Source organism: Lagopus leucura, unplaced genomic scaffold (genome assembly GCF_019238085.1).
Source record: "Lagopus leucura isolate 7727_CA_CO unplaced genomic scaffold, USGS_WTPT01 Super-Scaffold_100034, whole genome shotgun sequence".
NCBI lineage: Eukaryota > Metazoa > Chordata > Aves > Galliformes > Phasianidae > Lagopus > Lagopus leucura.
This window is the reverse complement of record NW_024962283.1, coordinates 3767744-3793051: the sequence shown is the minus strand read 5'-3', so window position 1 is coordinate 3793051 and position 25308 is coordinate 3767744. Positions and strand designations below refer to the sequence as shown.

Sequence of the window (25308 nt, the reverse complement as noted above, 5' to 3'; positions counted from 1 at the left end):
GCACCGAGGGGTGGGAACTCTTGGAGGAATGGCATTGGTGTGATCTGGGAGTTTAAACACTCGAGTGAAAGCTTTGAGTCAGCGCAGATTCACTTTCCTTGCTAAGCAGCCTTGGCTCTCCCACAGAGGAGAGCCTGCAGTGCCCCGGTTGGGTCTGTTTGTGTTGCTAGAGCAAACAGCTAATAGGGAAACTACAGCCCTGCTTGGCTGCCTTGCAAACTTCCCATCCTGTTCACACTTTCCCTTTCTACCCTTACGAAGCACTGCTGGAGTTAGTTAGCCTTGGGAACAGCGAGCATCCCAGCAAGATCAAAGCAATAGAGCTGGGTCTGCTCAGCTGCAGCTTCTGCTCCTCATCACCAGCAGGCACAGGTGGGGGCAGTCAGGGTGATGGCAGGGGGATGTGAAAAAGTGATTGCAGCCAGGCCCTTACTGCTGGGACTGCAGGAGAGATCCATGAGTTGGTGGCTGAGCATCCAAAGAGAATTGAGCTGCTGAGGATGCTGGATTTCTTTGTGATTTGATAGAACCATGCTGTGCTCAGTGCAGGTGAGAGGTTTCCTTTGCTTACAGTGTGTGGCTCAAGTACTGCCCCTAGTTGTGTTTAATGTTACCATTTCTTAACCTCCTCTTGGGCGATGCTTTAATTTCACATGTTGTTCAGGCTGAGGGGTCTGATGCTTCAGTCCATGTGAGCAAATTAACTCCTCACCTTCAAGAAAACATATCTTGGAAGGTGCCCTGCACCCAGCCTGCTTTGCCTGTCCCCAGTGGCAATGTGCTTTCTCAGCTGCAATGCTAAAATACTTGAGGATGGGAGAGAGAAATCTTAATTTCAGCTGTTCAGTACTCTGACCTGCTCACCCCTTAGAGCCAGTGATGGGAACAGGCAGCTCTGGAGGTGATTCATCCCCATGTCCCAGGGGTGAGGTGAGCTGCCCTCTGGAAGCACCGGCTTCCTCTCTGTGGCTGCAGAGGCAGCCTAGAGCGATTGGCTCCCAATTAGATGCTGCAATTTAGACATCTGAGCCCCTGCCCGCTGTCTCCCTGGTGCTTTTCCCCCGCTGTCGTTCAGCTGTTCTGAATTTCCCTCCCAGATGCATGGGGCAGAAAACTGATTCCCTGTGGGAATTCCCCAACACCTGCTACAGGTTGAAAATCGCTCTCTAATTCCCCCATCCCTCCCAGGATCAAACAATGAGGTGAACTGGGCACGGAGCTGGGTGGGAAGGAGAATGAAGTCAGAATTGGAGGTGGCAACCTGGTTGCGTCGTCAGGTGGCTGTCGGTCCTGCAGGTGACATCGGCATGCTTTTGCTTTGTGAAGGGGAAGATGTGCTGCAATCTTGATTTTTATTATTATTATTTTGCTTTCTCCCCTTGTGGAGCTTTCATCCTGGAGTTCTGGGCAGGCTGGGCAGCTCCCAGTGGGAATTGAGTCGGATGGGATGGAGTGTGGATGATGGGTGTTCTCAACACACGAAGCCTCCCAGACTGGGGGGGAAAGCAACTTCTTTGCTGCTCCCATCCCCAGAGAAACCTCCCCAGGCAAACTCGCACCAGATCTGATGCCAGTGCTATGCAAAACAGCTGCCAGGTGAAGCGAGGAGAGCCGCGCGGTCCCTGTCTGCCGCGCTGCGGGGCTTATCGCTGCCTCTTCCCTTCCATCCAGGACACCCATGGGAGCCTCGTGGATAGGGAAGCTCCGAGGAAATGTAATGTGTGAAGCTCAGAGCTCCCTTTAAATACCAGGGTTTCCGTGGTCGGGTGCAGTTCTGGGAGCGGAGGGCTGCATTGAGCCTTTGGGGTCCCACCGTGTCTGGCTGTGCTGTTGGCTGTTGTGGAGTTCCACCAAAATGAGTGGAGTTCTGGCAGTTTGCAGCAGTTGGGAATCTGCTGCTACTTACACTTTTCTTTCTTTTTATCACCTGGAGCTAGGAAAGATTAAATCTCAAGTGCAGATCCTCATTGTTTGAACAGTTAGTTCCTTTAAGAAGAGAAATAAGCGCTTCAGCACGGATCCTGGTGCTGGTAGGAGCTGGGAGGAAACCAGTCTGCTTTTAAAATGGTTGTAGGAAAGTCACTGAGTTAGCTGGAAGAAGAGCTGTTATCCCCATCACACCCCAACCTTGGCTTGCAGCTGAGATCATGTTAATTCTACTTGACACACAAGCTTTTACCGAAATAGAAAACCATGAGATCTGTTTGCAAATAAATCAGAGAGCAAACACTCACGGATCCTGCTGAAAAGTGGCAGAGATTTGTGTATCCAGCTCCCATTTACATAACTGCTGGGAGCAGAAATCACCTCGCCCCATTTTAAATATCACACTCTCGGACATCTAAGTCTGAACCAGTTGCCCCTGGGTCTCTTTGTAGTCCATAAAGAGAAACTGTCATCTCCAGAGGGCCGTTCATCTCTGGTTGAGATAGGAGTGTGAGATAGGGTGGGGGAATGGCCTCTGGAGGTGCTTGGTGCTCCTTGTTGTCTATGAAGACAGCCTGGGGCAGTGGCTCAGTCTTGGATGCCCAAGCTGCAAACAGGCTCGCGTGGATCACCATGCATATCTCCAGCATGTTCCACCATCACAAAAAAAGAAAAAGACAGACTTCATGTGAGGTGGGGTGGTGCTGTGTACGGTCCTGTGGGAGAGGATAGGGCAAAAAGCAGAAGTCTGGAGGGAAAAGCACAAGATGGGAAGCTTGGAAGAAGAGGAGGAGGGGATGTACTAAGGAGCTTGGGCCTGGGTGCTTTGAAGCGCAGTGTGTTTTGGCAGAGCCTTGTTTGGAGAGCTTGGCTCGCGGTGTAGTGATGCAGCACGGAGCTGCTGCCCGCTTCCAAGAGCTGGGGTGTGCGGGGTGACTCAGAGCCCTCATCACTGGGACCCAGGGATTTCCCTCAAGGTCTTTGAATCTTGCCTCATCAACATGCTGCATTTGAACGTGAGCGAAAGTCTTGCATCCAAGAAACCAGAAGATTACCTTTTCCTTCCTGTTCTATTTTAGCAACTGGGAACTTTATTTCCTTCTCTCCTTCTTGCCCTTTCTCCCTTCAGCTACTGCCATTAGATTGCATCAACCCCCCCGCCCCCCTCCCTTGAGTTTCAAAGGTAGAAGCAGCAGGCCTTGAAGATCCTCACGCAGCCCTGCTCAGGTGTGTGGATGCTGATTGCAATCATTTATTAATGCTATCAGCATTCCCATCGCTTATCCGCACAGTCGTTGGCGCTCGGAGCTGGAGCTCAATGAATGAACCAATTCCTGGGGTGGAGCGGCGGGGAGAGGTGGCCATGGCCAGAGCAGGGAATTGCATGGAAAAGATGAGATGGAAAGAAAGAAAGCTTTGAAAAGCTGCTCTGGAAGAAGCCAGGAAGGAGGATGGGCTCTAAAACAGCAGAAATGCAGACAGGCTGGTGGGAAAGGTGTAGACATGGAGTGGACAAACCACCCCTGAGGATCTCAAAGAGCTCTGCTCTTTCCCCAGGGAATATTATGCATAGTGTGAGCTAAAGAACTGTGTGCTGGGTTGGGGGAGAGGCTTGAAAGCAAGCAGGGAGCTGGATGTGGGCTCACCCCTGAGCTGCATCCCAGCTCCATGCAGGAGATGTGAACTCTTGAACAACACGATGTGTTGGAGCTTGATCAGATCATAGGGCACAGGCTGTGCTTTGTGGGGAACGTTATACTGGGGGGGGGGGGCAAACAACATGGGAGGAGGAGGCAGCCCCCCAGGGCTTCTGCTGGTGGGCTATGAACAATTTAGGGCTATTTATCATGAGCCCAGTTGGGCTGGAAGAGAATGGGTTAGGGAATGGCTTGCAAAGAGAAGGAAAGGGGTTTCTTGGGGTTGCCTTTGCAATGAAGGAGGCTTCGTGGAATCCCTTGAAGCATTCATCTCTGCAGAGTGTGTAGCCTTTCCTTTGTGATGTTCCTGAAGAATTTGGCAGGTGTGATGGAGGGGGGGGGGGGAGAATGTTTATCATCAAAGGGGAATGAGTGAGGGCCTGTGCGGTACCTTCAGGCTGAAACCTGTCTGATTTTCCCCCTGTGCCTGCCAATCTCTCCTGGAATCAAGGAGACGCCTCTTGAGCACAACCCCACGGCACCCTCTGTTCCTTCAGATATCCCGCAATTACCTGGTGCCACACGGGTTCCTGAAGATCCCTGCTTTGCAGCCCTGGCCACCTGCTTGCCCGCCTCTCCCACAGCTGGATCTCTGTGTACAGTGCTGGGTTTCCCTGGGCATGTGTTACATCCTCCAGCTCTTCTGTGCTGGAGCCCTGTGCTCCCACTGTTGCCTTCACACCGCCTCCACCTTGCTCTCCTCTCCTTGCTTCTGCTGAGCCAGCAGCGTATCTTTGGTTATGGAAAGCTTAGCTAGATGCTGACTGCCATTAATACTGAGATTTTTTTTTTTCTCTGTTTTTTTCATTGTAGGAAGTGAACAGAATGGGCTGGACTTTAACAGGCAGGTAAGACACTCCTTGGATTCTCCTGCTTTCTTGGATTGCTGTTTGTTTGTTGCTCATCTCGTTGAGTCCCAGGCGGCTCCTGCGAGGAGATAAAACTGTGAGGCTGTGAGCTACTGCTAAACAAACCACGGAAGCCCATCCCAATTCCCCTTGTGGGACACAATGGCAGATAAAACATTGGGTTTCCAGGCGTCCCCATTTCATAGAAATTCAGTTAATTATAGAGTTTCTTTAAATCACGCTTTGCTTGAGGCTTTCTCTGGCTTTTTAATTATTTCTATTGTCACTTAGAAACAAAAGGGACCACAGTTACACCGGCAAATGAGCAAACCCCACCACAAAGCTCTGTGCATTTGCACTACGTGCGACACTGGCACTGGAAGCACTGTGGTATGCAAGTCTGGGAGCACGGGGCTGACTCACAGGAGTATCAGCAAGGGCTGGAGATGAGGTGGTTTGAGGTCTTGGAGTGCCTGGGTCAAGACCAGGCCTGCCTACAACAACAGACTTCTCTTTGCTAGGTGGTGGGGATAAGGGACACCAGAGGCATACGTGTCCTTCTGACAGCAGGGCAGCACGTGAGGGTCTGCAGGGATGCTGCCTCTGCTGCGTGATGTTATCCTCCAGCTCCATGCAGCCAAAACAGCCCCCGTCTCATGGAACGCCTGCAGATTTTCAGCCCTGGGTCTGAGAAATCCCCAAACCTCAATGCAGAATGGCAAAGGGAAGCAGGTGGCAGCTCTGTGCGGAGTGTAGGTCTTGAATCTGCACAGAAACACGAGTATATGCTCTAAGTCTCAACCTAAAGACTCCTATGGCCACCCATGGAGCTGGGCTCAAACCTTGGAAGTAAAAAGAGGCAGTCTGGAGAGCAAAGCCACCAACCAACCTGCTGCAGGGCCTGGAGCTGGCTGGGAAGCTGTAGCAAGAAACGTAGCTGCATGGGCAGCCACGAGCACCTGATGTTGGCATTCCTCACAGCACAGCAGCCTGCCCGCTTCCAGCTTCACCTTCCCAGAGTCCAAGGGCTGCAATCTTTGCGTGCTTCCCATTGGCAGCAGTTGGGCAGCTGGTGCTGCCCCATCGCTTTCCTGCCCTCCCACCTTCCCTCGGTGGCTCTGGTCTGGCAGATGTCAGCGAGCTGCTGTTTGTTTGGTTGGTTTGGCTGCTCCGGCGTTGGGTGGGTCGTAGCTTCCTATCAAAAGATGTCTTAACACGCTCAGCCATCTTCCAGGTTTTTGGAAAACCCAGCTGAAAACAAAAAGTCTTGTGTCTCCAGCTCTGCGGATTGCAGAGCCCAAAGCACAGGCTTTTTGCACGCCAAGAGAAGAATCCAATCTGCTTCTGACGGGCGATAAAAGAAAACTCCCTCCAGACAGAAATAAGCTATGAAAGCGCGAGATCGTTGCAAACTTCTCCTATGGCAACACCACAAAGGTGTTACAACTGAAACCTGGGCTGAGGTTAATCGAGGAAATGCTATTGACTGCAGTGAGGGAGAGCTGTGTTACAGCTGCCAGTGATCGGGCACGTTATCATTCAGCTCCTGGTCCCCTGCGTGCTGCTGAATGAGGGCTGCTGGTCAAAGCGTGGGGCCAGCCCCAAAGTCAGTAGGATTATGGTGAGCCTATGGGTGGACACAGGCCCTGCAGGCAGTGTGGCTCTCTGTCTCCCTCTCTTGGCTCTCCCGAGGCCAAGCATAGAGCTGAGCTGCTCTTCTCATTGCCATTATCTCAAATGAGCCCAAACGCACGCTCACGTTTTGGGTTGACCTCAGCTATTGGCGAATTTATCTTTAATTCAGCAAACAGATGTCGAGCGATGAGAAAAAGGAAGAGGGGAGATATGGAAATATCAAAGTGCTCTCATGTAAAACCAGATGCCGAGCTCGTTCATTAGTTGGTGGGTTTTTTAATTTTGGTTTGGGGTTTGGGTTGGTTTGGGGTTCTTTTTTTTTTTTTTTTTTTTCTTTTCCCTTTGTTAACCTGCAATTCAAGTTTTCAAGCTGAAGCAGAGAAGTATGGTTTGAAACCCAACTCCAAGCCGAACGCAAGAGCTCTTTGACTTTATTTGGAGTGTTGGGCGCTAATCGCTTTGAAGATCATAAATCTCACATCGTTTAAGCCTCTCCCCCAGCCTTTGTAGATGGCCTACATTTCAGGTCTGCTTCCCTCCCCTGTTGTGCTCCAGGCAGGAGGAGAAGGGTGGAGTGACCTGGTTAGACCCCTTCTTGCCTCCCAGTTCCTTGCTGGGACGGCTCTCACCCTGCAGATGGGGAGGAGGGAAACTCTTGCGGAGTTTGAGGTTTTCTTGCAGTTTGTGGGTCAGCCCTGTGCTTTATGAGAAAGCTGCTTTCTGCTCCCTCAACCTATTTGGCAGCTGTCCCTTCCCCCCCCCCCCCCCTCTTCAACCTCTCCTCCCACCTGGATGCAACAGTAATTTGTATGTGAATGAGAGGGGAAAGGGCGTGTATGGAAAAAAGCAGCATCTTCTGCCTTGCCTATCTGGTTTGGCTTTTTATTTAGAGAGTCTAATGCTGGTTGTTTCCTGTTTATATCAAGGGAAATGCAAAGAGAGAGTAATAAACTTTCACCTTCAGTGCTGGCAACCTGGGGAGGGACATCTGCTTCTTGATGGTTTGGGATCGTGGCCAGAGCGTGTCGGGGTGAGAAGTAAGGAGATCTGCAAAGGTGGCTTCAGCAAAATGGCACTGAGTCCAGAGCTCTGTCTGGATGCATTGCAGCAGAGATTTTGCTGCTGCTGTGCAGCGATCCTCACCAGGTGGGAAGACCTTGTTTGTATCATTTCCCCATTAGTACACGCAACTTTCACCCTGTAAGGTGTTTGTTTTCATAGACAGCTCTGAAGAGAGCTGTTCTGGAGAGCAGGTAATTTGCCCTTTGTCTGGAGTTAATCTCTGAAATAATATTGGCTTTGGAGTACTCGTAGAGCTGAGGGTGATGGTTTTGGGTGACAGTAGGTGTTGTGTGTGCCATGTGCACACAGCACACCCATAGTTAGCAGGGGAAGATACAGATCCTGGCTCGGTGACTTCTTTTCCACCAGGGAGATGATGGGTGGCATCGTGTTGCTCACTGCAATGCAGCTCTGAGTGCCAGGGCAGAACGAAGGCTCCTTGCAGTGATGCTCTCAATCATTGCCCTGCACTCCAACTCTGGGACAGAATTCATATTACCAAGGCAGGGAAGGCTTAGCAGGATCTCTGTGTGCTCTGTATCCAAATATGCCATGCAGTTTCGTTCCAGCGAGAGGCTTACCCTCGCAGACAAGCTGTCATTTGTTTAATGGTAATGATGGGTTGGGAATTTGTACCAATATAAAGGCGATGCTGCCGTGAGACCTGACCATATTTCAGAGCAGCTGATTGTGTGCCCGAGTCGCCTGGGGCTCTGCATAGCCTGAATTTTCTTGCTGGTTCTTTACTCCTATTACATTATATTCTTTGTTTTATGCCCATTAGAGGTGTAACATGGGTACACCCCTTTCCTATGGATCTCCTAGAGATAGGATTTTGGGAAGCAGGCAGCTGGAAAATGTGTTAGTGGGGCAGGAGTGATCTTGAGAACACAGGGGGAGCATCTGGGGTTAAATCAGAGAACAAGGGATGAGACTGAAGGGGTCTGGTGTTTGTGTGCACTTCAGCTCAGCGTTGAACTCCCATGTCAGGTCATCTGCTGAGCCATTCTGACTGTCCCTAATGAGTGTGAGGGACACGTTTCATACCTCTCTCTCCCAGTGCTCAGTCAGCACCAAGCCGTTTGAGCTGCTTCACATTCCCAGCTGCTAGGAGTCAACAGCTTGACTTTTTGGCCAGTTGAATGCATCTGCCAGAATAGTAAAAAAAAACCAAAAAAAAACAAAAAAACCACCCAGTTTTCTGAAAAACTCTTCCAAAATCAGGTGAAGGATTCCACATCCTACAATCGCAGCCCTCTGCTGGAGGTGCCACATGGGGACCTCCTTCCTTAACCCCATCTCCCTGCCCTGTCCCCATCTGATTGGGGTCATCGTCTGGAGGCATTTTATTCTTTGGTTTACAGCTGTTCTGAGAGAGGAGTTGGATTTTCACAGCTGGTGTCCCGTAGGCACTCGATGTGAGGAAAAGCAAGCAGGCAAGCTGCATCAGAGATCAGAAATCACAGGTGGCCCTTTGCAGCACCATTAATAATGCCCTGACCTTGTTTGGTCCTTTCCACCCACACGTCTGAAGGCGCTTTGCTAATGAATGGAGCATCCCGGTGCCTCCAGAAGGTAGGGAGGTGTTCAGCCCCGTCTTGCAGGCAGGCACTGACTGCCCGGCTTCTCCCAAAGATGCTGTGATTGCAGCTGAAATCAGCGGGTGCTTCAGAGGAGAGTTGCCTGTGGACATCGAGGTGTATTGTAATCCAGGGACTTGCTCCCTGGCTGAGCCGGGATACGGACTCCCATTCTCTGATTCATAGTCTTGTGCTCAACCACAGACAAGTTCTTCCTCCCCTCCATCCTTTTGAAGATGGAAAGAAGGGCCCAACTCGCTCGGTACTTTGTTATTAATATCTGGGATGCAAAACTCCCTGCAGATTTAATTTTGCTCAATCAGGGCTTCCCTCCCCCCGGCGATCTCTCTCATAGTTTTTCATTCCACTTTGTGTTCCCACCTCCCCGTAATCTCATGTGTTCCCTAGATGTCATTTCTGTTCCTGCTTGGCTCTCCCTGTGGGTAGTTCAGGTTTCAGTCTGCCCTCCAGATTTCCATCCCCGTCCTGTTTTGCCCTCCTCTCGAGGGGAGGTTCCCATCCTGTTTCCTTCTCCCCTCTGGGGATCAATTCAGATTTCACTCTCTCTTTTTCTCCGCATTGCCCCGGGGTCTCAGCCAAAGTCTTGCAGCTGCTTTTCATCTCTTGAGCCTCCTCTAGCTGGAAGTGGGCCCGGCTGTCCATATCTGCCTCGACTGACACTGGATCTAAGCGGAGCACCACCTTGGCCTTTCCCTTTTGAAGTTCCCATGCTCCATCCCAAGGATAGACTGATTGCATAAATTTGTATGTGTGCTGGTTCTTCATTGAGATGCAGCCCTTTGGGAAAGCGTCAGAGAAAGCCCTGGCTGGAGGGAAAGTCCTCTGTTTCTAAATATGGCACTGCTTTGCTTAGGACAGAGATGTAGAGGAACCTCTTCTGCAGGCTAGTTTTGTTTTGGCACCTCAGAGGCCCTCAGATGAGATTGCTGGGAACCAACTCCAAAAACACGCCGCTGAATCTCTGGGGAAGTTTATGGGCAGAATGGTGGAAATAGGAGGAAGGATTTGGGTTCGTTGGGTTTTCATGTATTCATTATTATTATTTTCTCAAGGGCTGGATTGAAATCACTGAATTTGTTTGGTTAGCCACTCACGGTTGGGAATGAAACAGCATTGCTTCTGAGTTGCTGGGCTGTACCAGGCTCTGGTTGCAGTCTGTTCACAAACTCCAGCTGTCCCTCTCTGACCTGTATTTATAACGTATTTCCTACGCTTGTGGCCTTGGCTCAATGAAAATGCACCTCGTGCTGTTGTCCCAAAGCTGTCATATAGATCAGGAATGGACAGGCTGGTCTTCTCTCTGTGCAAGTTCTCTGTTCCAGTCGTGCTTCTCTCACCCTTTGGTCAATGTTTTCTGAGCTTGCAGGGGATAAGCTCTGTTTTCATGCACTGAAGAGACGTAATGACCCTTTCCATAATAGAAACTGAGCTCAAGGCATAGTTGTCACCATCAAGGCAATATTCAGGTTGCCCGGCACCTTTTTAAGCATGGATATGACTCTTCTGCCTGCTGGAGAATGGCTCATTGGTAATAAAGAGAAGACTCCAAATTCTTGAAGGCCTTTCATCTGGTGAGCTCCAAGAATTCAATCAAAGCCTGCACCACCCAGCAAGGGTGGGGCCCTGCACCCATTTTGCAGAAGGGCAAGTCATAGCATTAAAAAGGTGAAGGCGATGGGGTTTCAAGCAAGGCCTCTAATTTTGGCAGCCTGACATCAGAGCACACTTTCTCCCATCCCGGGGGGGATGTGCTCACGCTCCATGTGAAATCAGTGGGTCGGACTGGCGGAGCTCAGCCCCTCGGGGGGCAGACGTGGGGTTCTCCCTATAGCACACCCAACACGTGGAAGTCACCCAGAGCTCTCTACCCTCCCTTCCCTCCCTGCTTTTCATATTCCTGCCTATAGCAGGAGGGTTGGAGCTAGATGATCTTAAAGGTCCGTTCCAACCCAAACCGCTCTACGATTCCACTCAAAATGAAAAAGATGTGTTGCTGTCTGGTGATGTTGACCTTTCTTTCTCTCCCTTTTTAAATTATATTCCCTGTGTGCCTTTGATTCCATTCCTTTCCTTGTGTTCTAGTTCCCCAGGGCAGTGGGTGCCAAAACTCCCCTCCCTGAGTCAGGGGGACTTGCAGAGCTGGGCTGGAGTCATGGGAGCCAGCTGATTCCAAGTGAATTCCTTACCAATGTGGGATGTAGTGGGAAGCACCGTGCCGCCGAGGGACACCTCAGTGCTGGGACGTGACAGATCCAGTCACTGCCTCCCTGCAGTCCCAGGTATTGGGATGGTTTCTGGCTGGTTGGCAGCCAGAGGGCATGAAGAACACAGAACGAGTGCAGTCTGCTCCCCATCGGCTGGAGATCTGTGGGAAAGGGGAAAATTTTCACGAGTGATTGAAGGTTTGGTTCTGGCCCCAGCCAAGCTCTATCAAACAGCTTCGCTTCTGACTTCAACAGGAACGTGGTCAGGTTCCAGGGAACCTGTGCAAGCATGCAGGAGGGCCTGGGAGAAGCCATGTAGCCTGGTGTGTGTGAAATCGGATTGATAAGGAAAGGGGCAGGGATGCAGCTCAGGGTGGGAGAGGAGATAAGCACCAAGGTGTAGGCAGAGGTGGAGCTCTGGAGAGCTTTAGAAAGTTGGGCAAGTGGAACTGAGTGAGATGCAGGAGCAGTGCTGCAACGTATGGGGAGATTGGGGCAGGAGGGCAGCGCTGGGAGGCAGTCCTGGAATGGAGCTGTGGGAGAAATTGCAGCCTGTAAGGTGGTAAAGCAGTTTTCCATGCTTTGTTTGGAGGTTTTCATCATTCTGAGCAAGAAAATGACATCTTCTCCCTTTGTTTTTTTTTTATAAATACTTGCAATTTGCCACGTCCACAAGTCCTGGCAGGGGAGGCACCGCATGCCTGAGTACCAATAATAAGAGTGAAGATGGTCTGAGCTGCTGATTATCAGTATCCCTTGGCCAGTTCTGTGCTCTCCGGATGCAGACAGCCACCCCAAAGCCCTCAGCTCACACAGGGACAGTTCAGCTGTGAGCAGTGACCGTTAGGGTCTGGTGCTCACCCAGCTCTGATTCCAGTTCCTCTCTCCCATGCCCAGTGATGGCACTGGGAGCCCGCTGTGCTACACACGAGCATTTTGAGTCCTGTTGCTCAGTGCAGAGAGCAGGGTGACTTTTTCCTGTTCTATGCCTCAGTGCAAAAGCAGCGTGGTCACGCTGTGCCAAAAGTGCTGCGAATGCAAAGTGGAGAGTGGCTCCTTCAGTTCCCCTTTGTGGGGCTCACATCTCAGTGACACTCAACTTTGATTTCCCACCCCTGCTTTTACTGCAGCCGTGGCACAGCCATGAGTGTCCTGAGCTGAAGCTCAGAGGGTTAAAGCATATCAGATCCGACCTCAATTAATAAGCACCAAGGCCTCGTAAAGCTCTGATGCAGGTGTGTTGAGGTTAGGGATTACATTTTAATTTTTCAGTGTGCTGTCATTACTGAGCAGTGGGATGTCATCTGTAGGCATTCAGCGTGGGATTAATTCTGCTTTTGTCACGCTGACAGCTCCTAAAGATCCCACCCTTTGGTGTGAGAGGATGTCAAATTTTATAGGGGGGATGCTGCTGTATTAATGTTGGAGTTTTCTGCTTTCTTCCCGGTGTCTGTTAAACCTTACTGTGTGTGCAGGATAGCAGACGTGGAAATAGTAATTGCAAGCCCATTATTCTTATTGCTATAACTTATTATTAGTGTGTGTTTTATTTTATGGTGCCCACATGTGCAGGTAATTCACAAAGAAGCATGCTGACACCATGGGAAGGCTTGGCAAGCTGCAGTAGCCCCAAATGCAGTTCTGATATCTGGTTCTACCATAAGGCGTCTTCCCTTGATTTCAGGCAGTGCTGCTGTACGAAATGGCACTTGGGAAATGATTCAGCCCGGGAAGAAATGTGCTGCTCCTTTTAGGTGGAAGGCAAGTGGCTCAGACCCTCTGAAGCTCTGTGTGCCCCAGCAGCCATCCCCACTCCTCTCTGCAGCTGTAGCAGGAGGAATACCTGTAAGTCAAAGGCTTAAACAGTCGTGAATTGCTGACTGTGAGATAAGCCAGATACGAGGGCAGATAAACACCTGTTTCAAAGAGGTGACTGGCTAAATAGAAACTACCCAACACGTACAGTTGTCTTCAGCCCTAAAAGAACAACCGCAGCTTCTGCCCGGTGCTGGGGAAGGCTGGCGTGGCTTTTGGGGCAGCTTTTATCTCGACATGGGTTAAGCATCTCGGGGTGGGCTGAATCGCTCAGTCCCACCTGTGCAAAGAGGAGGATGGAGTGGTGCTGTGTCCTACCAATGCTCTCCCATAGGAGGTGGCTTGGGGCTGTGTGTGGGCTGCCTGGTGGACAAGGACGAGCCATGCAGATGGCCAACATGCAGTGCATGCTTAGCTTCTTTCTGGTCAAGGAGCCACAGCCGGTTGCTTGTTGTTCATTACCTGAAGTGCTAATTGAGGCAGCGTGCAGCACCGCCAGCCAACCTTGGCACTGGTGCTGGGTGGATGCCAGGAGCTGCAGCCAGAGCTCTGTCCAACCAATGGCATCCTGCTGCCAGTTGTGCACGTGGCTCGCTCCGTCCGTCTGTCTGTCTGCCTCTTGAAAGGGTACGGCCTTCCACGTGCTGAGACCGGAGCTGCTAATGTGAATCTCTCCAACTTCCTTGTGTAAGGCCAGCTCCGTGCAGCTTTGCAATATGTCTGCAGGATGTTTTCACGAGCCGAATGTTTGCCAAAAGTTCACAGATCAGTTACAAAACAGATGTACTTTTTTCTTTTTTTTTTTTCCTTCCCTTCTTCCTACTGGTAAGGAAGAGTTTGTGCAGTAATTGCAGGCAGGTTGGGAGATGTTTTCTTCATAATTCTCCTTCTTATGAAATGTTTATGAAACACCATCCACAAATCAGTTACGCAAGCAAGCCGAAGAGCTTTGATCATTTTCCATCGCCCTCAATATGTTTCTTAGTTTGTTTTGCTTTTTGTTTTTGTTTTCGGGCTAGAGATAGGCAAGAAACAATCCATCATTGGCCATGCCCAGCAAGCATGCTCGCCAACTGAAGGAAGGGACTCTCCTTTCTCCAGTCACCCTTCCTGTGTTTTTTCGCTCGCGTTGCTCGGAGGCAGCTGACCCTATTTTAAGGCTGTGAAAACATCCACCTGAGATTTGCAAGTGTGATTCCTCTCTCCAGAGGAGCTGTGCATGCGGGTGCCGCCTGCCGTTACCTGCTGCAGCCCGGGGCAGGGACCCAACAGCGAGCAGGGAGCTTCGTGCTGTTTGATCTCATCCCGCTCTCCTACCAGGTCACTTAGCCTGGCAGAGTGCAGTTTCCACAAATCCAAGTCAATGGGAAGAAATGCTGGTTCTTCCTATTCTGACCGTGGTCCGTGGGGAACAACAGCAAGAGCTGGTCCTGACTTCAGCTAAATCGCCACTGCTCTCTTGCCATGCTGTAGCGTGGAGCTTGGCCAATGCCAACATAGGGTGACCCCGTGACAATTTCAACCCCCTATGGTTTCTTAAGGGAAGCTCTCATGTTTGTAGAAAATACCTGCAAACACGGGTTGGATGCGCTGGGAAAGGAGAAGGCATCACCTCCCCTGGTTTTATTAGTTTGAAATCAACATGATTTTAAGGGAGTCTCATGATTTCGAGTGGCCGCACCCACAATGTGTGTGGTTTTGGGGGGGGGGTTTGGTTTGGGTTCTTTAACGTACGGTTGGTAATAGTGCTGGTTGAGCTGGGGAAAAAAAAAGGGAAGGATTTGCATAAACCAACCCGAAAGTTTTGGATATCCCCCGAACTCTCACTAATGAACAATTAGCCAGCTGCAGGCCTGGTGGGGAGAGGAAGAGGAGGGAGAAGTAAAATTGAGCCTAAAACCAATGAAAAAAGGTGCACGGGAGGATTTGTCGAGAACACCCAGGATCCCGCCCACTGCGCAGGAGAGAGCCAGAGAATTCCAGGGACGGGGGAAGGAGCAGTGGGAGATGTTGTTGTTTTTAAATGGGGAACCGGTCCTTTGCCAAACCCACCTCCCGTTCTCATACTGCGCGATGCCGGGATGCAGCTACACACCCCTTTCAGCCTGGAAAGCTTCCAGATCATTCCGCTTGGCAGCTGTAAAAATTGATTTCAGTTTGGAAATGGCTCATGCTTCTTCAACACTCGGCTGCCGTTGGGATCATCACCCAGGCGGGATCCAGCACCTCGTTTTCTGAGACAATTTTTGTTTCTTTTCCTTTTTTTTTGGGACTGTTTGGACTCGGATGATCGCGTCGCGTTGGGTTGACCCATGGATTGCCAGCAGGGCTGACGTTTCTTTATTTATTTTTTACCTTTTTGTTTTGTTTTGGCTCGGACCAATTTTTTTTTTTTTTTTAATTATTATTATTTTTTACTCTTTTTTTTAACGCACCCTCAGGGAAGGAAAAATACAAAAAGCCACTTCCCTCCTCTGAGCGGATGGCTCAAGGGTAACGGTGACCTGCCGAGCCTTTCGCTACCATTAATTCAGTCATTTAAACACAACTCGCGTTGATAGCAATCAAGAAGCTCCTCCATCTGACTTTTTTCGCCAGGCCGTGCGGGATGATCATGCCAACCTGAGAGGTAGGAAAGAACTGGAATTCGTAGCATGTAAAGCTCTTGTCGCAAGGAGCTCCTGTGATTGCAAAACGAGTTTCGGCAGCATCCAGAGCTGCAGTTGTAATGAAGGGAGGTGTTGTAACTCTCTTCCCTCCTCACAGCCCTTTCCAAAATGTTTATTGGGTCTCCCAGCACCGCAGCTGTAGCGATCGCATCTTCTCTTTCTCTTGCTGGGGAATGTTGTGCGTTTGTTTGCTTGACTTGAACTGAAGTGAAAACTCCCTTCAGGCCAAAAGTACTGGCTTGTGCCACAGTCTTTAGAAGGGACGTTTCTTGCTCCCCTCTGCTGGTTGGAGGCCGCATCACCTACAGCACAGCGCCAGCAAAGTGACCCCACTCTGCTTTTGGGCAGCGTTGAGTTAGGGGCCAGTTGATGGGATGTGGAAGATGCAGTCCTGGTACTAAGAGTGAATCTGCGATGCTGAGGCTGTGGATGAGGTCTTCAAGACATGTCTTTTCAGGTTTTCTCCTGGTTTTTCCAGTTTGTGGGAACGGGAGCCTCTTGCACTGCCTTAGATTAGGACGGGGATGGTTGAGATGAGCCTTGGTCTGAGCGCTCTCACACTCAGCAAGAACTTAATCCAAAATCTGGGATCTGTTTGCTTGTACCTTTCCTGATAGAAAATGTATTATAAGAGATCTAAATGATGTTTTCTTGCATACAGCATCTGCACATAGATGCTCCTCGGCTTTCAGGAATTAACCCATAAAGTTCTAAATTCACCCCTCTTCTCTCCCTGCTAAAACCTGTCAGCTAATGTGAAATGATGTAACGTTACCATCATTACACGTAGAAGCAATATTAGAAATGAACGTGGAAACTCTGCAGTAAACCAGGTGAAAAGTATTCAGTCCTCCCATTTTTATCTCCTGGGTAAATTCTTAACAAAGTGGATTCAGAAACTGTGATCTTTGTAGAACGAAATCTGTCTTGGAAATGGACGTAGGTTTAAATGACCACTGGGTTGATGTCTGTGAAACTGGCATTTTCCCCACAGCTCATTCTAAGGACTTCTCTGCCAATCCAGTACAGTGGGACCTCCCAGTTTCTTGCTGTTTTCTCATCATTTGGTACATTTAGTGCCAAGGCTGGTGCATTTTCAAATCTGGAAGATTAGGCTGTTTTTTGAGGTCTTTCCCCTTCATAACCTTCCCTCTCCTGCTCTCCATTCGATGCTACCTACAGAGAAAAGCGTGAGGCTGCCCACAGCAAATATAGGGCTGTGAGTCGTGGTCTATGGAGGGAAATAGTCATGTCTTCCTAATAACACCACAGAATGCCTCGATGTTTGGTGTGAGGGAAGCTTTAAAGCCTGCTAAGTCGCTGGAAACTTCCTAAAGTGTTTTAATTAATGCGCTTTAATTGAGCAAACTCCCCCCTTGGTTTTGGCAGAGCAGAAAACAATGTGTTGTAAACTGGAGAGCAGAAATGGGGAATGACCCAGCCAGGGGTGGAAGCAGTGGGTCCAGACTTCTCCCCCCTGTCCCACAGACATCCCTTCCCCATCTCTCCCATCTCCAGCTCCTAACCTCTCCATGTCTGTCCCCTAACGCCAGCATCACTTTGCTCTTTTCCAGATTAAAACTGAAGACCTCAGTGACTCCTTGCAATCTACAATCCCCCCCAGGTCAGGACACCTTGTACAGGGATCCTCAATGATGCCTGGAAGCCAGATTGCAGGGGTGAGTGCCTTTGCTGCACCAGGGGTCAAGCATGTCCAAGGGAAGGGCTGTTTCTGAGGCACTTGCCAAACTCAATACATCTTTTGGCAGTGACAAAAGGAGACGTGAGGATATGGTAGACACTGAATCACAAAAGTGAATCTGTGCTGGCACAAATCAATGTCCTCCTCAGCCTCTTTTCAGCACGTCTGTGTAATGCCGTGCCAAAGGATGCAGAGCATTTGACATGGATCCAGAGGCAGACTGGACGTGTGCTTGGGAGAGATTTGTGTTGAGGGTTTACTAAGGAAAATCACACTGTGCTCGGGAAATCCCTTGAGCTGAAAATGATTGGACCAAGGGGAACACCAAGGCGAAGTGCTGGATATGTTTGCCTCTGCCTTCCTCGTTCCTGTGAATGCCTGCTTAATGCTATCACTGGAGTTATCATCCTAGACTAGATTGACTTTTAATCTGAACCAGCATAGCCAACTTGGTACCTGTCTGCTCCTATTGATGTACACCAGGAAACACATTTATTCTTTGAGGGACTTTTTTTCTAAAGTGATTGGGTCTTACTGGGGCATTTTCCTCTCTATCCCAAACAAATGCCAACTCTTATTCCCTAGTCCCTAAAAATGATGTAGGGACCCCAGTAATGTGAAGGAGCATTCTCAGCATCTCTCAGTCCCTATTGCCTGCTCTGTTCAGAGCAAAGTGGGGAAAGCCCAGCAGATAGATGGCAAAGAGCAGAAACCACATTGGGATTTGGTGGCTGTGTCCATCACAGTGCTGGTGAGGAGCCCATCCTCCTGCACAAAGCAGCTCAGCGTTGGTGGGATGGGACAGTCTGTGTGATCTTAGGGGGTGTATTCTGAAAAATACGATGTCTGTGAGAAGCTGAGATCCAAGGGGGGTTGTTGCTGCTTCTGACAAGCAGGTTTTGATTTCCACTCCCTCAAAAAATGTCTTTCAAGCAGTAACTTTTTTCAGTTAGAAGCACACGTTCTCCCCGTGGATGTCAGTGTGTGCGTGGAATTTTTTCTTAGCAAGCTGAAACCTTCAGATCCTGGGGCAGCTCTGGACCTGCAGCTCTACTGTGCACAAAGGACACATATGAGATGTGCCAGCAATTGAATGAGAAGTGTGAACGGGGTCAAGGGCAGCGTAAAAGATCGGGGAGTGGGGAACCTCACAGAGAGGTGATGCTATGCAGAGAACTGACATCTCTGGACTTTGTTGTTTGCTTTTCCCGTAGGATATGAGCTCTCTCCACACCCTGCAGCAGCTCGTGTTGCTTCCCGGCCACATGCAGTCCGTCCCTCAGTTCCTCCTCTCCCAGTCCCAGGCAGGGCAGCAAGGTAAGAGCAACGAAAGGAGCGCTGCCGTCAGCAGATCCCTACTTAGGAAGAGCCCTCCCTTCTCCCTCCTGTCGCTTTTAACCCGCACCGCTGGGTTTCCCCAGCCCGATGCTGTGTCACCAGATGGGTTTCCCCGTCTCTCGTGGGGTTTCCACCCGCGGACGGCGCTCGGAAGGATCGGCGCTGCGCTGTGCGCTCCTCGAGTGCCACCTGGGGGCCGCCCCAAATCCTGCTCCATCCGTGGGGCCGGGACGTCTGTGAGGAGAGAAAGGACCGAGGGCTTAACCCAGTGCTTGCGCAGGTCCTCCCGGAGTTGTCTTTATCTCCGGTATTTGGGTGGTGTTCCTCCAACAAGCATCACACAGACGTGCCATTGATGGAGCTTATGCTGCTTGTGGACAGGCATAGCCCTCAGCCCCCAGCCTGCCAGATGCAAAGGGGTTTGGGCCCTTCTTCTCATTCCTATTTATTCCAGCACAGAAGTCCCTCTGCACGAGCCAGAACTCAGGACTGAAACCCTAAAAGGTCTGCAGCTTGAGTGCAGCCATACACACACAGCTCTGAAAAAGTATTATATTGTGGGCAAGTGGGAAGTCTATCTCTTATCTTCACTCTGCCAAGTGGTGCTGAGTGATGCATCAAGAAACTCTCTGATGTATGTTTGACAATAGATGTACATTTGACAGCAGCCCAGAATTTAGATTATTGGAGCTGGCAAGGCCGGGATAATCTATTGCTCACCGCCTGGTTTTATTCGTATATAATAAGAAACACACGATGCTGGAGAACAGAACTTTGCTTCCTTTGATAGAGTTACGGTTTCTGCTGTTAAGCAGGCTGCTCTGCCAGCTGCAGCCCTTCCAACAGATGGCCACTTGTTTGGCTGTGACCCCTTCTGCTTCCAGACTCGATGGAGACAGGATGCTCTGGCGTGTGGCCAGCGTGTTGTGCAAGAGCACTTCCATTTGAATAGATGATTGTCAAGCGTTAATGACCCTCTGCTGCGTGCAGGCACAGCCACTGGAGAGCGAAAGTGGAGGCACAGCTGGGTTTGGTGCAAGGAGAAGCTTGGTGAGGGTGATGCAGGGGCAGACCTGAAGGCATCCCTCAGGCCGTACATCCTCCATACATCCCGAGTTCTGACCGCTGGGTACATCTGGTCATGCATTTCATGGCCAAAGGGTCTTGGTTGTGGCTTTAACCTTTGCAAGAGGTTTGGGGTTGATTTCAGTGCTATATTCAAGGTGTTTTTAAAGCAGAGAAGTTCCCAGGGCCGATTCATCGTGCGGTGCGCAGCCCTGCAGGCAGCAGAGCCGGATACTGGATGAGAGGGGGAGAGCTGTGTGCGGTGAGGGTGGAAGCGAGCAGCCTGGGAGATGCTGGGAATACTCTCAGCCAAAATATTGCTGCTGAAGACTTCGCCTCACGAAAACAGCCTGTGTCTCATCAGCTGTCAAACCGGTGATTCCTGAACCCAGTCCGTAATTTTCATTTCAGCTAGAGCTCAGCTCTTGCAAAGGTGTTCAATCATGTTTTTAAAGACTCCAAATGACAGAGCATCCGCCATGTCCCTAGGCAAGCCATTCCTGTGATTAATTACCTTCTCTGTTAAAAATGTGCACCTCGTTACCAGCCTGCATTTGAAATTCAAAGTTGTTCCAGCATTAAGGAAGGCTTACTGAGGCCCCAATCTAAATAAATAAATGGGATCCTGCACATTCAGATCTAAACTAAAAAAGGAAAGAGAGAGAGGGGGGGGGAGAGAGATTCTGGAGACAATCTTTTTTTTCCCCTTTTTTCAGCACAAGTCCATAAATGTCTATAGATTTCCATATAATTGTCAGTTCCAATCAATAGAAAATATTGCCTGCTTCAAGAAGGGCCGTAAATCCTCGCTAACCTCCTCAGACTTCACCCACAGCAGACATCAAGAGCCCAGCTAAATGTCTGTGGAACTACACTGCTTTAGCTGCTACTAAATCCTTTAGGACATTCCCTGTAGGATGCATGGGCTTGTGCACAGCAGCTTGTCAACTGAACAATTCCATGGCATCCATAAATACTGCTTTTTTGTTAGTTTTATAGATTTCCTCTCTTTTTCTTTTCTCCTTTCATCATCTCGTGTCAGCGTACATATATTCCAAAAGACATTCAATTTGTTTGAAATAGAGCAAGGGAGAAAAGAAAGGGTCAACGTGACACTTGGAAATGAAATGTGTTGTAGAGAGCAGATTGGGCAGGTTCATGAGATTAACTGTGGGATCAGGATATTTCTAACATGATCAAGTACCTGAAAGCTGGAGTCAGCAAAGCTCCTCTTGGAAATAAGGTGCACTATCACAGCAGTTACAGTGATTAAGTGCTAGCAGAGATCACCACTGAGAATGTGATAAATTCTCTGCAGCTTGGCATCTAAAATCTAATTTAGATGTCTGCAGAAGATGTCTGTGTCCTAGCTGAACCTGGTGTGGATGAGCTCCATGCAGGGATCAATGCCTGAAGTGTTTTACCCACATCATTACTCTCATAATCCCTTTTGGCCTAAAAGACCATGAAGTGAAAGAAATAATCACAACCAGAACCCAAACTTTCCTGTTTTGTAATCCGCTTCTGAGCTGCTCCCACTTGTAATGGCCAAAAGTCCTAGAGGTCATGCATTGTGAACACGAGCTAGCTGAAGTTTTTCATTTAGACCTTCTTGAGCCTTTCCTGTGGAGCACTGCTCTGCTCCTGGGTGCTGACAGAGGAGTCAATCTGATGGGATGTCTCTCTTTTCTCTCCTCAGCCTTGCAGCCCAACATCCTTTCCTTCCCCCAGCAGCAGGGCAGCCTTCTCCTCTCCCAGCCAGGACCCAGCCTGGCATCGCAGGTAACTTCCCCCATCCCATGCTGCCACCTGGGAAGTACCCCGCTGTGCAAATCACTGCTTTATTACAGGTGAATGGCAATAGAAGTTGTCTCTATGCATTTTTGTGGTTGTCTTGTAGGCTGTGGGTCGCTCTGGGCTCCCTGGCTCATCCGTCGAACCTCACCTGGATGTACCCCAGCACCTGCAAGTGGCCAAGCACCTCACTCCATCCGGAGCATCCGAGGAGCCCAGCGACCTGGAGGAGCTCGAGAAGTTTGCTAAGACTTTCAAACAAAGGCGGATCAAATTGGGGTTCACACAGGTGAGCCTCTGGAGGAACACTGGTGTCACTCGGATGGGAGCACGTTGGGCTGGGGGGAGTTTGGGGCAGAGGGGTGGGTGGAGGAAGGGCATATATGGATGGAGGAATGGCAGATACAATGGCAGGTATAGATTTGCTTTCTTTGGAGTTGGAATATCCCTTCCAAATGCGTTGTGTCATGTTCCCCGGCAGGGTGACGTTGGCCTTGCCATGGGGAAGCTCTATGGCAACGACTTCAGCCAGACCACCATTTCTCGCTTTGAGGCTCTCAACCTCAGCTTTAAGAACATGTGCAAGCTCAAACCTCTGCTGGAGAAGTGGCTGAGTGATGCGGGTAGGTGACGTTCCATGCGTTCATTCACTTTACGAGGTGCCACAGTTCCCAGAAAGGAGCTGGAAATGAAAACAACTTGGGATCTTCAGTATCTTCCCTTTTTCTCTCTCCCCAGAATCTGCTCCTTTGGATTCCTCCATGAGCACTCCCAGCTCCTACCCCTCCGTGAACGAGATGTTCGGACGGAAAAGGAAGAAGCGAACCAGCATTGAGACCAACATTCGCTCCACGCTGGAGAAAAGATTCCAAGATGTGAGGAGAGAATGTTTCAATGTGTTGGGAGCTCTCCACCACTTTTCTGTTTGTTCTGATGGCAGGTTAGGAGCGTGCTTGGGAAGATGCCTCCTTGCCCTCTTCTCTTTGGGAGCTGCTGGGCAGCTCCTGTGGGTGCAGGAAGGAGCCAAGCATTGCCACTGTGGGTGCTGCCCAATCATTTGGAAAGTGGAGCCTTTCACTTCTTAAACATGAAGGTTTTCAAGAAAAATCACTACAGAGCTTTCAGTCAGTTGGGGTACATCAATCCATTGAACATTTTTCACTAAAACTCTTTCTGACCAGCCCTCATTTTTTCTTGTTTCCTCCATCACATCAAATTTTCCTTCCAAGACTGTTGATGAGAACAAAAGGCAGACACTTTCAGGTCTTTCCAGGCAGCTCATTTTTTAGCTGGTATGTATTCTTTGTAACAGGAAAGCTGCCCTGGCATCGCCGTGCCGGGTTGTTTTTCCCTTGAAGCCTCCAACTCCGATCAAAAACCACAGAACTGAATGCTGTCAAGTGTGCCAGAAAATGAATGAGTCGGAAAAAAGAGGATGGGGGTACCTTTATAAATGGGGGATGGGGGAAAAAAGAGATGAAATGGTTTTGTGGGATGGTGCAGGGATGTACAAACAGCACTCGGGGCTGTGCCCAATAGCCATGACCTTCCTCTCCAGCAACAACTGAAGGTGGTGCTGGGATCAAAGCGCTGCATGCTTTGTGCAGCAGCAGGGCCAGGCACTGTGACTCATCCCCGCTGATTCCATGGGATCTGATGTTGAATCAGAGGTGCTTGTCTGGTTCGCAGAACGTGATCTCTCATGCAAATGTTTACCTTTTGCCTTAGAAGCAAATTTTCTGCCCTCTCCAGTTTACAACCCACCCCACCCTTGTCCAGCAGCAGAAGAATGCACTGACGCCATAAGTCAGAGATCTCTGGGGCCTTCTTTAACCTCCTGCTATTTCTTAGCAGAACCCCAAGCCCAGCTCAGAGGAGATCTCCTTGATAGCAGAGCAGCTCTCCATGGAAAAAGAGGTGGTTCGAGTCTGGTTCTGCAACCGGCGCCAGAAGGAAAAACGGATCAGCTGCCCAATGCCATCCCCCATCAAATCGCCCATCTACAATTCCAGACTGGTGAGATACTCGGGGTTGAGGAGCCGACTTCCATCCGTGCAGAAATGCAGAATGCACTTCAGTGGTGTTATCTGTCTTTCTCACCTATTGCACGCATCCATTTTGGCGAGAGTATTTTTGTTGCCAAGAAAGATGGAAGAAATTGTGAGAGTTAGTGGAAACACATCCTGTGTTCTGTTGGGTAACAAGTTGCTATTGCATTTCTGCCGGTTAATATTTGCCCAGGAGCTCGCATGTGTAAAAGTGGCAGGAATCTCCCTAAGGTGCTGGCAGTGGAGTGAATGTGAGTGGGAGGGAGAGGATGTATTCATAAGCAATATTCTATCTGAAAATCTTTTGGGTTTTGGAATTACCTATTAGAAGGCAGAAAAACACCACGAGAAGCTTGGTCACTTGTTGCACAACCCCTTTGGTCTACAGTTGCAAGCACCAAATGCTGCTCGAGAGCCACGAACTCTTAAAGCAGCAGCTTTGGTGGATGGCTATCCTGTGGATGCATCATGCAAAATGCTCATCAGTCACTCTGACCAACGCATTGCCTGTAGTTGAAGTATCTCAGTTGGACTCCAGGTGCCCCAGGCTCGCTTTGATTACAGCCACCAAATTAGTAATACTCACATGAGAGTTCTCGCCCATCAAGAGCTCCTCAAAGGAAATGGGGCTATTTGTGCTGAGACCAGAACAAGCTGAGGCATTGCTGAGAACATCCAGAGGGCAGCAGTTCCTACTGCTGACCTATACATTTAGATCAGGCACGTTTAATACTCATTCTGGTTTCTTTGCACGACCCTGAATGTGGTAGTTGTGCATGTCCAATAGAGTATGAAGAGGTGTGTGGGGGGGGAAGGAAGGATGCCTGGCAGCCAGCATGTTGTGAAGGAAATGTGAAGGAGTGGCCCTTTGGGATCCACACCGCCAGTGCCATCTGCTGACCGCCTGTCTCTGTTCCTCCTCAGGTCTCTACCTCAGGGTCCTTGGGGCCCCTCTCTGTCAACCCGGTGCACAGCACCATGCCTGGGACAGGTAAGCCCTGACATGACAAACCACCTCACTCCCATTCCTTCCCTCCCTCCTCTGCTCTTGCTCTCAGGTCACTTGGCTTCCTGGCCATGATAATCCTGGGGAAGTAGCCCAGCATAATGTTGTCTGAGGGGTGAGAAGAGCAGAACCTTTCTCTTGGCTGGAACAAAGCCATGGAAAGCTTCCCGGGTGTGCTAACACCTCCATGATAGCCCCATTGGGGCGCTGAGGTTTGGGAGCTGCACACCAAGCAGCCAAAGGAGGGCACTCCAGCACAGGGTGGGAGCAGGAGGCTGGAGGGGCTGGGGCAGAAGGGGGAGATCCCAGCCTCACTCTGCTCTCTCTGCCGTGCAGTAACATCATCGTGTTCCCCAGGGAACTCCAGCAGGCCTTCATCCCCTGGCAGTGCCCTCCATGCCAGCAGCCCCAGCACAGCCCAGAGCAACTCCAAAGCTGCCATGAACTCGTCCGGTTTCAACTCTTCAGGGTAAGGTGGAGTGGGGGGTAGACGTGGCTCAGTCCCATAGGTAGAGATGAGAGAAAAGCAGAGGGACTTCAGGGCAGAGCATGCAGCCCTGCAGAGGGCCCGGCAACATGGAGCCACACGATGGCATGTCATTACACACCAGGCTCCGAGCCTTCCTCATTACCTCACTGGTTGTGCCCCCGCTGCTCTGCCCTCTGCACCCGTGGTTTCTGCCGCTCGCTGCACGTGACATCACGGATGCTGCGTTCAGAGGAAGGCAGCTGAGAGCAGAGGGCACTGAGTGTAGCTGCTGGGCTTTGAGTCATGGATCACCCCGTGCCATGACTCAGAGCTGCGCTGACGCAGAGGAAGCCCCGCAGCCACATGTGGGAACCAGCAGCTCCGTGCAGGCAGCTGCTCAGAAAGAGAGGGGTTTGCTGTGAGCTTCCT

General features: G+C 50.1%; 1 protein-coding gene across 1 annotated transcript in view; it reads left to right on the top strand.

Moving 5' to 3' along the window:
• The window catches only part of POU2F3 (POU class 2 homeobox 3), a 34826-nt gene that overhangs the window by 9346 nt on the left and 172 nt on the right, over window positions 1-25308 (top strand). Inside the window, exons 4-13 of the mRNA XM_042882489.1 lie at window positions 4437-4471; window positions 17032-17136; window positions 18374-18476; window positions 21262-21344; window positions 21463-21645; window positions 21838-21979; window positions 22095-22231; window positions 23211-23372; window positions 24329-24395; window positions 24747-24879. Of these exons, the coding sequence (XP_042738423.1) occupies window positions 4437-4471; window positions 17032-17136; window positions 18374-18476; window positions 21262-21344; window positions 21463-21645; window positions 21838-21979; window positions 22095-22231; window positions 23211-23372; window positions 24329-24395; window positions 24747-24879 (1150 nt within the window). The remainder of the gene's footprint in view (window positions 1-4436; window positions 4472-17031; window positions 17137-18373; window positions 18477-21261; window positions 21345-21462; window positions 21646-21837; window positions 21980-22094; window positions 22232-23210; window positions 23373-24328; window positions 24396-24746; window positions 24880-25308) is intronic.